The 13,978-nt window shown below is 44.4% G+C and overlaps 1 protein-coding gene across 1 annotated transcript in view; it reads right to left on the bottom strand.

The window, feature by feature from the left end:
- Positions 1-13,978, bottom strand: part of STRC (stereocilin) — a 446,062-nt gene that overhangs the window by 129,514 nt on the left and 302,570 nt on the right. Inside the window, exons 22-24 of the mRNA XM_086957009.1 lie at positions 10,351-10,441; positions 9,123-9,297; positions 3,485-3,654 (exon numbers count right to left, since the gene is read on the bottom strand). Coding sequence (XP_086813135.1) covers positions 3,485-3,654; positions 9,123-9,297; positions 10,351-10,441 — 436 coding nt within the window. The remainder of the gene's footprint in view (positions 1-3,484; positions 3,655-9,122; positions 9,298-10,350; positions 10,442-13,978) is intronic.

Raw genomic sequence — 13,978 nt, 5'->3', positions numbered from 1 at the left:
TGTGTGCCTGGGGGTCTGTTGTTCTGTGTGCCTGGGGGTCTGTTGTTCTGTGTGCCTGGGGGTCTGTTGTTCTGTGTGCCTATGGGGGGGGATCTTTTGTTCTGTGTGCATGGGGGTCTGTTGTTCTGTGTGTGGGGGGGTCTCTTGTTCTGTTTGCCTGGGGTCTGTTGTTCTGTCGGCATGGGGGTCTGCCCGATGGTATGTATGCATGTGGTACTGTAGGTGTGTTAGTCTGAGAGTGCATGGATGTTTACATGCATGTATCATCTATGTCGAGTCAACATGTGCTTGGATGGTGTGTATCTGTATTTATCATAAAAGTCAAACACATTCGCTTTGCCAATATTTGGATTTCATCTCACTTCAAAAGCAAATTTAAAGTCTAATTTTACGCCCACTTTACCTCTCGGCCTTGGTCATGGTTCCTCTAGAGAGATAACAGATGCAGAAATCTGACATTAATAGAAACAGAGTGGCTGGCTTTTATCTGGTATAAATGCTATCCCCAAGGCCTGTAAGTATGAGTTTTTATGAAATTGCATTTCTGCATGTTGCCTAGCTGCAGGGAGGAGGTTAATATTGTTGTGTAGATATCTCAGTGCACAGGAGGCTGTGGCAAATTACTCAGGACATAAATACAGTGGGGAGTTCATTGCATTGATTGTAATTCTTTTCACAAACACATGTAAACTCAAACATACTCACACATGCAAACAGTCAAAAACACCAGCACATGTAAACGCAAACCTGCTCACACATGCAGACAACCACATCCACTCACTTATTCTGATAATGGGAAGTTCCAGGCTCAAGCATGCGTACCGGAGGGCCCTAGAACAGGTGAGGTGCCAAAGATATAAAGACAACACTCCTAGCATTACAGAGTAAAGCTCATTCTCTTTCCGGTTTTTCAAAGCTGTTCCGCTTAGAAAAGGGTCAGTTCCTCTTGAGCATTCCACAAGAGTGACTCGCAGAGTAGCTACAGAAGAGTCACGTGCTGCTTCCTGGGTGTATAGGCCTATGGGGAAGGCATATGAGTCATCAGTCATTGCTTCATAGGTTCCTCGCAGTGACCGTGTGTAGGACCTGTATAATTTGATCATTGAATAGTCATATTGTATGGCTAAGCCGACCTTGAAGTTCAGATTTTTTCTTTTTTGAGTTTTATATAGCGCGAACTAGACCTGAGACATCGGGTATCAGAGCGCTTTACATGAGCACCAGTTTCGTTATAGATGAACACCTTCATTTTTTTATTGGTAGGCACGGGGAGATTAAGTGATTTGCCCTGAATCACAGGATGTAGAGTGTTGTTGCTGAGAGTCTAACCAGGTTACCCAGCTTCGAAGCCGACCGCTCTAGCCGTAAGGCTACATCCTCTCTCCTTGATTGTTGATTGTAGTCAATTGGTCACAATTATGCAGCTCTCCTGTACGGATCGCTCATAGTGTTCTATTTACTTAATAAAAAATGTTTGGGGAAAACAACAAAAATGTTTGCCCATATAACGTTATTTTGTATTGCACGTTCTTTAAATGCCATTGTCGACATCCGCCATGTCGCTGTGCTTTTTCCTTGAAGCACATGTCTTTTCAATGCCATCTGAAATTCCTGCAGAGATTGGATGGGCCACATATTGGGTGATGTGGAGTTTCAGTGTAGAAGGACAGAGATGTAAAAGTCCCAGAACTAGGAGGCCAACATGGTCGCTTTGGTGTTGTTTGAAGGTTGTGATTGGTGGATCTAAGGTTCTGATCTGGTGTGTAGTACGGTAGAGTGTCAGAGAAGGTGTTGGGAGCCGTGTCATTCGCTGATTTGAAAGTTGTGATTGGTGAATCTAAAGTTCCGAGTTGGTGTGTAGCATGGTAGGGTGTCAGAGAGTAGGTTGAATGCCATGTCATTTGCTGATTTGTATGTCCATGTAAGTGGTTTGAATACTGTCCTGTTCTTGAAAGTGAGCCAGTTGGCCTGGTGACAGGATTCAGTCTGAGCATAATAGGACGGAATGTATGAAGCTCTGTGGTTATACTGAATAAGCAGCTACCTATGTTATGCCATCTATTAATGTAATAACTGCACTTTCACAATCGCTTTATTAACCTTCCTGCTTTCTCAAATTTGCTTGAAAATGCACGATTTTTCTTCTTTTTTTTCAAAATTTTCTTAGGGGGGGTTTTCCCCCCAAACCCCTCTTTTGGGGTTCGGGATCGCTCGCTGCGCTCGCTCGCTACAGTGCTGTATGCAAATCACTTTGCGCCCCGCCACTTTCAAATGTCACCCACCGCCCCTGCTTTTTGAATGTCTTTTTGGACATATTGCATAGCAGCGCAGGCTGCTGTATACAATTGCTCAAATTCAAGAAAAAAGCGCTAGAACATGGCTAGCATTGCCTGCATCATTGTGTTTTTTTTCCTTAATTCATGTTGCACAGTAGCTCGTGCTGTTGTGCAATAGCTGTAAAAAAGCGTGGTGGGGCAAGCAACACGAGAGTGGTGCGTGGGAGAATGGAGAGAGCAGCAACAATGGACAGGAGGGGGTAAAGCAACATGAAGGAGGTGCTAGCAAGGAGGGAGGAAGCCACAACGGACAACTCTGTGCATGGCAAAAAGTTAAAGTACCTGCAGGAGCACATGGCCCGTGGAAGTACACTGACCATAAACAGGACTAGGTCCATGCTCCGTGGCAGGGAAAAAACACTGAAGCCCAGTGAGGAACCAGGAGGGCTGACCAATAAGAAGCAAAGAAATAAGAGTAACGTGGAAGCCAACCAGTGGTTAGTAATGGTAAGTAATGGGTGAGTTCCAAGCTTGTTTTAAGCTTTTTTTTTGTTCACAAAATATTTTGCCTACATCACAAGCGTTGTCTCAGGTGAAACCTAAAAAAAAAAATAATCCCAACAGAATTGAGGACTTAATTGCTAAAGCCCTTATTCAGAAAATCGCTCCCTGGACAGTGAAGACCCAGGCCATCACAGGTCTATTTCCAATATTTCAGTGTCATCAAGTGAGCAGTACACAAACAGCTGCTAATACTCATTGAAATCCGGAACATGCTCGAGGAAGCCTGCTCATCCCCTTGAGAGTCACAGAGACCCCATTATTCTCCTATGGGGTTACCTTAAAAATATGTAAATTAAACAGAGTAGGCACTCTTATCTTTCGCTATATGTGAACTGCTTTTGGCACATTGTAAGCCACTCAATTTAATTGAGTGCCTACGTCATAATGGAGTAAGAGGGCACGCCTTCACGTTAACAGTCTGCTTCCTCTCTAGCAATTCCCAAACAATCTGATCACTTCTATTTTGGTCCAAAGCAAGCCTGCTTCAGTGCAGTATACCCAAGAGCTCCATATTGTCACACCTCCTTGTCAACATATATTCCAGCAACCATCATCTGCTCATTGGGATTCGATTTGAACATCAACCCGATTCCTCTCAACTTTCCTTCCTCCTATAAGGGCTGGTGAAGAAATAGGTGTATTACCTGCTTGCTTTTGGATAGTGATGCTCTCGACTGGTCAGCTGACAGACTGGTGTCCCGACTTATTACACCCAAGCAATCCTCAAAGTCGGACCCCAACATCATGGTAAGCTGCGTGGCACTCCAGGCCGCTGGGAAAGTCATCTTCATATCGGCACAGCTGGGAACCGGCTCTGGAGAAGGAGAGAGTTGAAAAAATGAGAAACAGGGTCACCCAGTGAACCACTGTAGGATTTCGGGGTTATCTGAGATGTATTTCAGCATGGAGAGTGAGAGAGTAGTCTCTTGGAGCACTAACAGTGCCGACAAACGCCACACAACAGGAAGACGGTGTATGAAAATAAGGTAAATGGCTAATTCACAATTACCATTTCTTGGAAACCCTAAGTTTTTAATTATAAACCTTGATTGAAAAAAGTTCTTGATCTTATTTCTGTGCAATTTGAATTTTTAAACCAGATATTTTATGTTTCTATGCCATTTTCCAGAATTAGGATGCTTTCACAGTACCAAAGTGAGATCAGTGTAAAATAGTACTTCAGACGTTCCTGTCCTAGCAAATGGGTCTAAAGTTTTCTTAAATTCTTTCAATCTTGTGTGGTATTGTCGACATAGGAACTATAGTGCATCCTGTCCATTAAATCATAACCAACAGGTTTAATGCAAACCAACCCAAAAAATGATACTTTCTTTTGGTACTCCTATGCTGGTGTTCAGTAGTGTGGCACATGCTTCTGCAATGTTGCTTCAAGTTGCTGCAAACTAATTGCAACAAAAACGAATTAGAAATTGATACACAGTAGAATTACAGCCTCTGTGCTAGTGGGAGACTTGGCGAAGTTGACAATATCTACGTTCCCTGAGCTAATATTTGTGGTATCTTACCGTACTAATATGTGGGTTCATAGAGTTCTAGGCTACTGGAAGATTTGTCATTTGTTAGTCACACATCATGTATTTATGTATGTATGTATTAATGTATTTATTTCTATGATGTTATAAATCAGTACTGAGCTGAGCTCGTCATCTAACGCGGCTTTTTGAAAAAAGCCGCATAGCGCGAAAATTTCCGCCGCAGCGATGAGGTTAAAATAGAAAATGATTGATAGGGTGACATCACTAAAGACAATCACAATAAGTGAGATTCGATCATGAAGAACAAAAGGGGCCAGCTAAAGCACTACAACAACATTAGGTGATAGTTTGAATTATTTCAAAAGGCTCAGTCGGGACAGTAACTCAAGCCATATTTTAGCCATTTTCCCACTGAGGTTCTCCAGACAGGAAGCATCCACATGAAAACCAGCTTGGTCCTGTTTCAACAGGAAAGGCCCAGCCTGAACTGCCAGGAATTGGAAAAACAAGGAGCCCTAGACTGGTATCAGCATTGTTAGGGCTCATCAATGAGGTGTAGCTTGTATTCTATCATACAACAAGCACCCATGCCTGGACATACCTGTCACACAGAGGGCTTCACATTAAAATTTATATATGTGGTGTTTTTTATAGAAGAACCCTAGTCAAAAGGCAGCAGAGTGCTATATAAGATCAAAGACAAGCATGACGATAGTGAGTGATGGGAGAGGTAGCTGATATGGTAATGCATTGTGATACAGTGTTATTTAAAGAGGGGCATCTTAAATGCTTTCCGAAATTGGAACAGCATGGGGCGGTCCTGATGGATACTGGAATGCTGTTCTAGATCCTGGGTACATAGATAGAAAAGGCCTGATGCCTTGTTTTTTCTTTTTTACAATTCTTAGTCTGCAGTCTGATTGGGTCTAATGGTGCCCTGACGGCAGGTGTGTCTAGAAACACTGGAGATTGTGAGCTTCTCTGCAAGGTAAGCAGGGGTGCTGGCTGTGATGGCTTTAGAAATGCTTCAGATGGTTTTACATATTCTATGAGCTAACAAGGGAAGCTAACAGAATACCATCAATTTGGACCTGATGTGATCATATTTTTTTTTACCCTGAACAAGTCCTGCTGTGGCATGTAGGACCGGTGTGGAGTCTGGGAGGCCATGGAGCAGGGCATTACCACTATCCAGATGCAAGAGTAGAAAGGCTTAAACAGCATTTCTTTTGTGACTTTTTGGAAGAACCGGTTTCACGTTCTTTAGAAGAGAGAGCTAGTACAAGGCCATCTTTGTTTCTTTGCAATGTGTTCCTTGAAGGTGAGGATAGTGCCCAGAATTAATCCAAGTGACTTGCCATTCAATGTAAGTTGGGGTTCAAAGCTGTCAAGGTTAATGTCATTGAGTCTGATTTGTAATGTCTTTTGTTTGTTGTTTGTGGCAAGTTACAGGAATTCTTTCTTTATTGGCTTGATCTTCAGAAATGTTTGGATGATGTGCTGACACTTTTTGAGATGGTGGATGTTTGATGCAAAGGTGACTATCAAGTACCGTTGTGTATTATTGGTATTTTGGTGAATCTTGATACTCTTATTTACGAATAGAACAACAAGTGGCTCCATGTAGAGGTCGAAGATAACCGAGGACAGTATGGAACATTGGTGGGCTCTGGAGGTGACAGGGATAATTTGGAACATACTGGTGTCAGTTGGGAAAGGTAGCACGTGAACCAGTAGACACTGCTGGTGAATCCCATTCCAGACTCCGGGATGCTAATGATGGTGGAATGGTTGACTGTGTTGAAGTCAGCTGAAAGGCCAGCATTACGAGGTAGGGGTCATCTGTGATATGGAGCGCCTTGTCGCAGATGTGCAAAGAAGAGTATTCTGTGCTGCAGTGTGAACTGAGGCCAGACTGGTAATCATGCAGGAGATGGCTAGCATTCATGTGATATTTAAATTAAACACAGACTGCTTTCTGAATGATCTTGCCAATGAATGGTAGGTGAGTTATGGGCAGTAGTTGGTGAGGGCATCAGGGTCAAGTGTAGGTCTCTTTAGGAGCAGGAATACCTGGCCTCTCTTTAGAGCTTCTTGGAAGATGCTTTGTGTGAGGTAAACATTGACATTGGTGAATGGGTTGAGAGCATCTCCAGAGAAGCATGACTAAAGGATAAGGGTAAGACATCATCTTCATAAGAAGTTGCTTTAAGGTATTTGAGTATGTTAGTGGTATCTGCAAAGAATAGGGCAATGAAGGATGACCATTGTGGAATTCTGTGGAAAGGGATGGCCGTGAAAGATGAATCAAGCTTGGTGTTGCCAACATGCTGTCAGGTCTTCTATATTTTTCACTAAAGAAGATGTTGATGGCATTGCACTTTTATATGGAGTGAGGAATAAGTTGATCTGGTAGGGGGTTGGGCAGTGCTTGATTGTCTTGAAAATCGTTGTGCTACTGTTGGTGGTTTCTTTGATGGGTGCAAGGCTGCTACAATTTCAGCTACTTGCAACTGCTTGTGCCAAATTCTAGTTTCACCTCTCCAGACAGGGATCATCCACATGCAAATTCCTCTTAGTCCTGCTCCAACAGGAATAGACCAACACAGACATCCATGCATATCTGGACTGGAAAACAAACACTCCCAAGCTGGTTTCACCCTTGTTGGTCCTCATCATTGAGGTGCACAGTATATCCTATAGCCAGATAAAGCACATCATGGTGGGATCATAAAAGCAATAGCATGACATCATGGGGCATATCAGATCTTTTGTACCTTTTATGGTAGCATGACATTCCTGAATATTTTAGGGGCAAGCGATGGGAGGGACTGGCCTCAGTTTAAATTGATGAATGTTCCATATTGTTGAAATATTTTACTTAGGAGTCCTTTCATTCTTGAAGCTCAGGATCATCATCACTATTGTGTGGCTCTTGAAAGGCATTGAAAAAGTAGATTGTGTTAGCCAAGTGTTTGTGGTTCCTAATAGGATGCATATACATATCACAGGTCAGTCTGGGAGGTACGAGCAGGGTCAAAATATTTAACTGTTTTTAGTGGGTGAAGCAGGATTATTGGAAGAATTGACAGGAGGGCATTACCCTTGTTAGACCCGTACATGATTAACACCTGGACCACAGCTCCTGGCTCAAATGTTTGGACCAGTAACTGTTAATATCATGAATGTCTCTGATCCCCATAAATGATTTCTTGCCCTTATTTAGGGCAAAATTGTAGAACGTTTTTGGGGTGATTTTATTGTTGGCAATGCCATTACTAACGCGCCTTCAAAGTACTTAAAACACACTCCCAGCCCAGCCAAGTACCACACATCAGGTGTTAGACTAATGCATGTTAGTGTGATGGTCCGCATCACCGCAGTAAAACACAACACAACATTAATCATGCATATGTAGTGCCTTAACAACACCTGCGCGCTGTGAGGGAGAAGCTGGGTGTGACCGCGACCGTAGGTGCAGCTGCATGTACAGCAGTGCAGCGAGTGCTATGTGTAGACAGTTCTGCAAGTCTTGTACTGCTTGAGTGTTGATACATTCACACTGACACATTGATTAAACAACATTAAGACTAACGTCCACTATCATGATTTCAGGCAGGGACTGATGGACGCAGGCTGCGGCAGGATGTGTTCAATGACCATTTCCTGCCATCCCAGCCCCGCTGATTCTCCCCTTGAATGCTAACGCTAGGAGGGGCCCAACACTACAGGATGCAGCAAGGCGGGGGCTCCAGCACCACAGGATCAGTGCATTGCACCATGAAGAGCCCTATGCAAAGCTTGGTGTTCAGGTTCAGCACTTCAGCAGGAGTGCATGCAGTTAAGTTGCCCCGGTGCAGAAACAGAGCGTGCAGCTGCAAAGTGCATGTGTACTACACAAATGCAGTAGATAACCATGCTATAGTCAAACACTGAGAGCAGCAGCTCACCCCTCCTGGCTCTGGAACTGCACAGTAGATAAGCCTGTGCCCTGGAAGGGGATAGGGGCGGTGTCTGGTCACACTTAAGGGGATTGAAAAAAAGAAAACTGAAAAAAAGAAAGTTACCTTACTGCTGCGTCTCTTCTCCGTGTCCCACCGCACCGCAGGTAGAGAACAGGAAGGACACCCAGCCTCCCTTAGTCAACCACAACGCTGCAATGCAGCTTTGTGATTGGTCTGAGCGCTGCTGTTCAGCGCTCAGTCAGGGAATGGGAGCCTGGGCATGTTCTCCATCCAGGCTGCATTGCAGCCTGGGTGGAGAACACGCTAAGTGCGCACAAGTGTTTGGACGGCCTGAGACGGCCAGCCAAACATTCATGCGACTTACAAAGTATGCTCTCCACTCCCCCTGCCCCTCTCGTCAGAGCAGCCCCGCCCCACATAGCCGCAGCAGCAGGACAAAATAAAATAATAATAACCTTGACTTATTAGCATTTTATTTTTCCTTTAATTCACTGCTGGGGCGATTGCTTCTTTTTACCTCTTTTTACATCCTGGACGGTTTAATTCTCAGTTCACAATCAGTTTACTAAGTGCAACCATGAACACTGAGCCTCAGGCTCCATACCTTAATATGTGAAAGTGGGAAAGGTGAATGTTGGAATATGGTGGGTTGCATCTCATTTGGTTTGAGGCCTTGGATTGAACGTGCTGATGTTTAGAAGTGCACAACTGTAGAGAATACCTAGTGTTGTTTTGTACAATATCAGAACAGAAGATTATTCAAAATGGTAGAGCTACACACCCACACACCCTTCTTTATATTACATTTATTTACTTCTCACCTCTATTCCCTCTGTAGCTGGTTTTTACAAATGAAGACACAAGCATTGCCTTCTTAATCTTCATTTGATGTTGATAAGTGATGCTGTGATCTCCGCATAGACGACCCATCTCACTTGCCTCCCAACGCCTCTGGCTCGCCAGCAGCCATTCCAGCAGGTCTCTGGTCAGTACATCCTGAGACGAGACAAGCACCCAGATAAATATAAAACTTCAATATGGATCAACGAAAACCAGTGAAATCGAGTGCAACCAACAAGCAAGTCATCGTTACCAGGTGACTCAAAAATTGTCAGTCCTGGTTGTAGCTCACACCAGTAAAAGAACACGTATTCTCCTGAGGGTCTGCTGGCTGCCCCTGCATTAGGAACTCAGAGTGAGCTGTCATCTATAACACAGTGAGCTATATACCACAGTGGGCGCATGCATTATGAAGATGTTTGTCAGGTGCCATTCCCTGATCACAGAGTTTCTCCAACAACAAGCAGGGGGTTTGCCTGGCCACCGGTAAGTGAGAAGTTCTCAAGCGCTGACTTTGGGTTTCAGCCCCATTGTCAATACAGATTTCCTAACAGAGTTTGTGGGCTGTTAAGGCTCAGTTCAGGGACAGGTTTCAGGCAATTTACTCCTTTTGTGTATCCCTTGTACTCTGTAATTGAGTGCCAGCAGGAAGGAGCAGTGGACTTGGGGTTTGTCACAGAAAACCCCAAAACAAGGGTACAAAATAGGGAATACCCTTCACACTCCACACCTATCAACCCACTGGAAGTAACACCACAGGAAAAACAAAGAAGCAGGACACGGCCAAAGACTGTCTCCCCTCGGAGAAAAAAAGAAAAATGGGGAGATCAGAATCCCTTCCCACAATGTGGGGTTCTCCATCGCAGAAAACTCTGGACAACGGGAATGTGAGCCAACCAGGAAATAATGTAATTTCACAAGGAATCTGTATGGAATACCTGCACCAGACCCAGCTTTCAGTGTAGATTCATTGATGAGTTTGTGAATTTCAAAAACTAAGAAATCAACACTTGGATGTATTTGTAAATATACAAGAGTACATGCCCTGTTTCTTTACTGAACAGGCTCTACAGTGTTCCAATTGATCACCCCATTATTACAGGCAAAATGGGTCTTGAAGGTGGTAACCGAAGCAAGGGGCTGTGGAGGACAAGTTAAGATTCTGCACGGTGGCAGAGAGGATATGCCTATTATCCACTGCCTGCTTACCTTGGGAAGGGCGGAAAGCTTCTCATGCGAAAGCGAGAACAGCAGCGTCCCCGCGTGCTCCACATGTGGCCGGGTCCAGTGCGCTGGATCCCTAGAGAAAGTGACCGACAGGTTACTCTGCTGAGACTGGCAAAGAGATTCAGAAACAAAGGCCGTCTCACTCTGCATTGAAAGTGACACCTGCAGCATATCAACTGTAACCACATACAATGAATCAAGACTCCTGCTACATACAGTGTTGGTGGGCTTTGCGGTGTTTCTGAAGATATTTACACGTGAGGATACATAGGAACTTTACAGATTACACTGCTCAATGATATACCTTGACATAAGGTGACATGTTTTTCTTAGAACAGACACTATTGTCTTCACATTGTTTCATTTATTTCACCCTGCCTTTACCTAGGATACCTAAGAAACCAACGAACGGAGCTACTAAAAAGATGCTCATCTTTAGAGCAATATTGTCTTTCTTACTAAATAAAGAGAGAGAAAGAGAGACAGACAGAAAGAGAGACAGTAGGTGGAGATAAGGGAGCTTGTCTGTTAGTTCTGTTGGTAGTTCAGAAATGTTTCACTGAGAACCTGCTTGATGGATTGACTATAGGTCACAAGACCTTTGTACCAGTACTTTGGCTTTCCACGGATGCAAGATAGTTGTTCGCCCATGCCTCAGTATCTTTCAATGAGTTGGGAGACAGAGAGGAGGAGGTTTTTGGTTGAAACTCCCGATGTACAAAGTGCAGACTCAGCAGCTCGCAACAAGTTTTGAACCTTCATATAAGTGCAAAATTGCTGTATAGACAGTGAGGATGATGGCATCGCCCCCCTGCCATGCTGAATAAGAGAGAGGGAAAGCAAAAGAGTGAGGGACGGCATGGTGTGTCAGTGTCATCTGTGCAGGAGTTCAGGAAGAATAACACAACAGAAATGATTTTGAATTCCACATTGTAAGCTAGATAATAGCTTACCGTGCCAAGGAGGCAAATGATCTTATTCTCCAGGTCTTTGACCACCCAGACAGTCCTGGACGAATTTTGCCACCACGGAGGGAAGGACTCTGGTAGGATGTGAGATTGACAGTAACCTGGTGATTTGTTAACTAGCACATTGTGGGTGAGGCAGAGGGGTTCTAATTCAATGAGAGGTGACTGGAAGCCAATGGAGGGGAATCATGCTTTGATGGAGATAAGGTTGTGAGGATTTAAGTTGAGCATACATTTGAATGTCTTGACCAATTGGCTAGAAGCGCGGTGCTGCAAGACTAGAGGTGGTGTCCAGTCCACGAGTAGTATTGCAATATATTTTGAGTACACCTCCCGAGAATAGCAGTGTTTCTAGAGTGTAAAAACTGTATTTTTCAAGTGAGGCGCTAGGCCATGGTAAAGTGCTGGAAACTGATTTGCAATCACCTCAGGCTGCATGGATGCATAACTTTTATATTCAGCACTTCCAAGTAACCATCTGTCATCTGGGCCAACATCAACCAGTCCTACCTTTTTACCCCGCAGCACTTTAAGTGCTGGGTGTTTTGAGCCAATACGTTCAGCTGTAAGAGCTAGGCTACAAGTTCCACAAAGCAACACTCTGTAGGCCAAACACATGTGTATGGCTGGGTGAATGTGTCACCCGTGACATGGAGCCCCTGGCAGCTTTGTCTATGTGGCCCCTACGTCATGAGAAATGCTGTTTTTGGACTGGCCCTTCACTCCTACTATCAGATGCAACAGGATACTCCCATTGAACTTCAGTGTCAACTGTTAGGATATGTTTAACTACACCAGGTGATGATTGGTGCCAGCATCCACTGGCAGGGTGGTACAATGCTTGGCACGTGCACTCCCTACATATTCCAGCTGTTGCCATTACCCCCTCCCCCCAAAGATGAACATGCATGTACTGGGAAATTCCACAAATGCCCCTTCAGATCCTATGGCCTTTTAGAAACTGAGGTGAAAACGGGGGGTGAGGGGTGAGATGCAGATTGACTGACTGGGGGGGGGGGGGAGGGGGGGGGAGGGTGAAACCCCTGGAAGGCCTCTTAAGGAAAGTAGGCTCACTTGCTTTGCTTGCTCGCTGCAAATCTGGTCAGGTTTCACACCTGAAAGTGGGTGGTGCCGGTGGAGGCAGTGGAACCAATAATGTAAATAGGCAGTACAATGGATAAAAATGGGAGGTGGCCTCCCAAGAAAAAATTGGCCACTCTTATTTTATTTCTTATAAATTAGGCACTGGGTGATATCATTCACATGGTTCACAGAACGTTGCAAAATGATTGTAGATCGGATAAAGTTGCTTTAAATGTATAATAGCAGACTGTGTCTTGCTATCCAGGCCTCAGCCACTGGAGTTCCCTAATGCTGGCAAGTCGGGATGCCATTGTGCATCACATCTGAGGAGGTCACAGATGCTCTGACCTCACGAAAGAATGTAAATGGGTTTTCAACTAGAAAAATCATTGCAAAAATCATTGAAAGGTCTGCAGCAGAGCAACTCACCCAACGCATCAAATACAACCTCCTAGACGAATACCAAAGCGGCTTCAATACGGGCCCTAACAGCATTACTGAAAGTGGTCGAAATAATTTAGCATTTTGTAATTCTTGACTATATGTAACGATATGTTTTTAATCCTGAAGCCTGTATAACTATCCATGTAACAACATAAGTTTACGGTAAAGCCCTCTAGCACCTTTGGGTAATGTTCTCGCTATCTAAAAATGCATAAATAAGTAAACAAACAAACATGAATAATACATGGTTGATGCTGAAGTAATACAAGCGTGCTAATAATCACTGGGCGTGGGTAGTGCACGTGTAGTGAAAGACTCTGCGATTGACTTCTTTCCTTCCTGGTAGAACTTTCAGTACGATTTCAGAAATACATTTTGCATGAGTCCAAGCGTCTTGGAGGTCACTTTTTATGTCATATATATTGTATTAGCTAACATTTCCACTAACTGTTCCACTTTCCGCTGTTCCACTGAAAGCTGATCGAATAAAATGTCTTGTTTTGCACTGCACTGTCCTCTTGTGGCCACCGTAATTAATGCACCCCTCAAACAGAATCGCAATTTGCCATCTGTGCCCAGTTTTTAGTGGGCTACAGAACGAATCAAGGGCCAGAAACTGGACCCCTAACTGACTGGAATGGCATGACCCCCTTTGCATGAAAGGAATCCGCGTGTTCTCTTCGTCCTTAAGGCAAGATGGATAGGCGACATCCTATGCTCACCTGCTAAGGGAAAGAAGAGAGGCGTGATAACTATCCTAAGCAAGAAAGCTAACCTCACCATCCAAAAGACAAAGACGGACGAAGACGGTCGCCTGCTGATAGCAAGTGTCCAAAGAGGAACTGACCGACTACACGTGGCGAACATCTATGGACCAAACTCTGAAGACAAAGCCTTCTGGCAAATGGTAGACGGCGAACTCGGCGAACTACCACAGGATGACCTGCTGATTGTAGCTGGCGACCTGAACAAGACAATGGACCAAGCAACAGACAGACACCCAAGCAGGCCAAGCCACAACTCTCCAGGCAGCAACACCCTCAAAGACCTATGCATCAAGCATCATCTAGCAGACCCATGGAGGCTACAACATCCCACAGCGCGTGAATACACCT

This window comes from Lissotriton vulgaris, chromosome 2_1 (genome assembly GCF_964263255.1).
Source record: "Lissotriton vulgaris chromosome 2_1, aLisVul1.2, whole genome shotgun sequence".
Classification (NCBI taxonomy): Eukaryota; Metazoa; Chordata; class Amphibia; order Caudata; family Salamandridae; genus Lissotriton; species Lissotriton vulgaris.
This window is presented reverse-complemented; position numbering and strand designations above follow the sequence as displayed.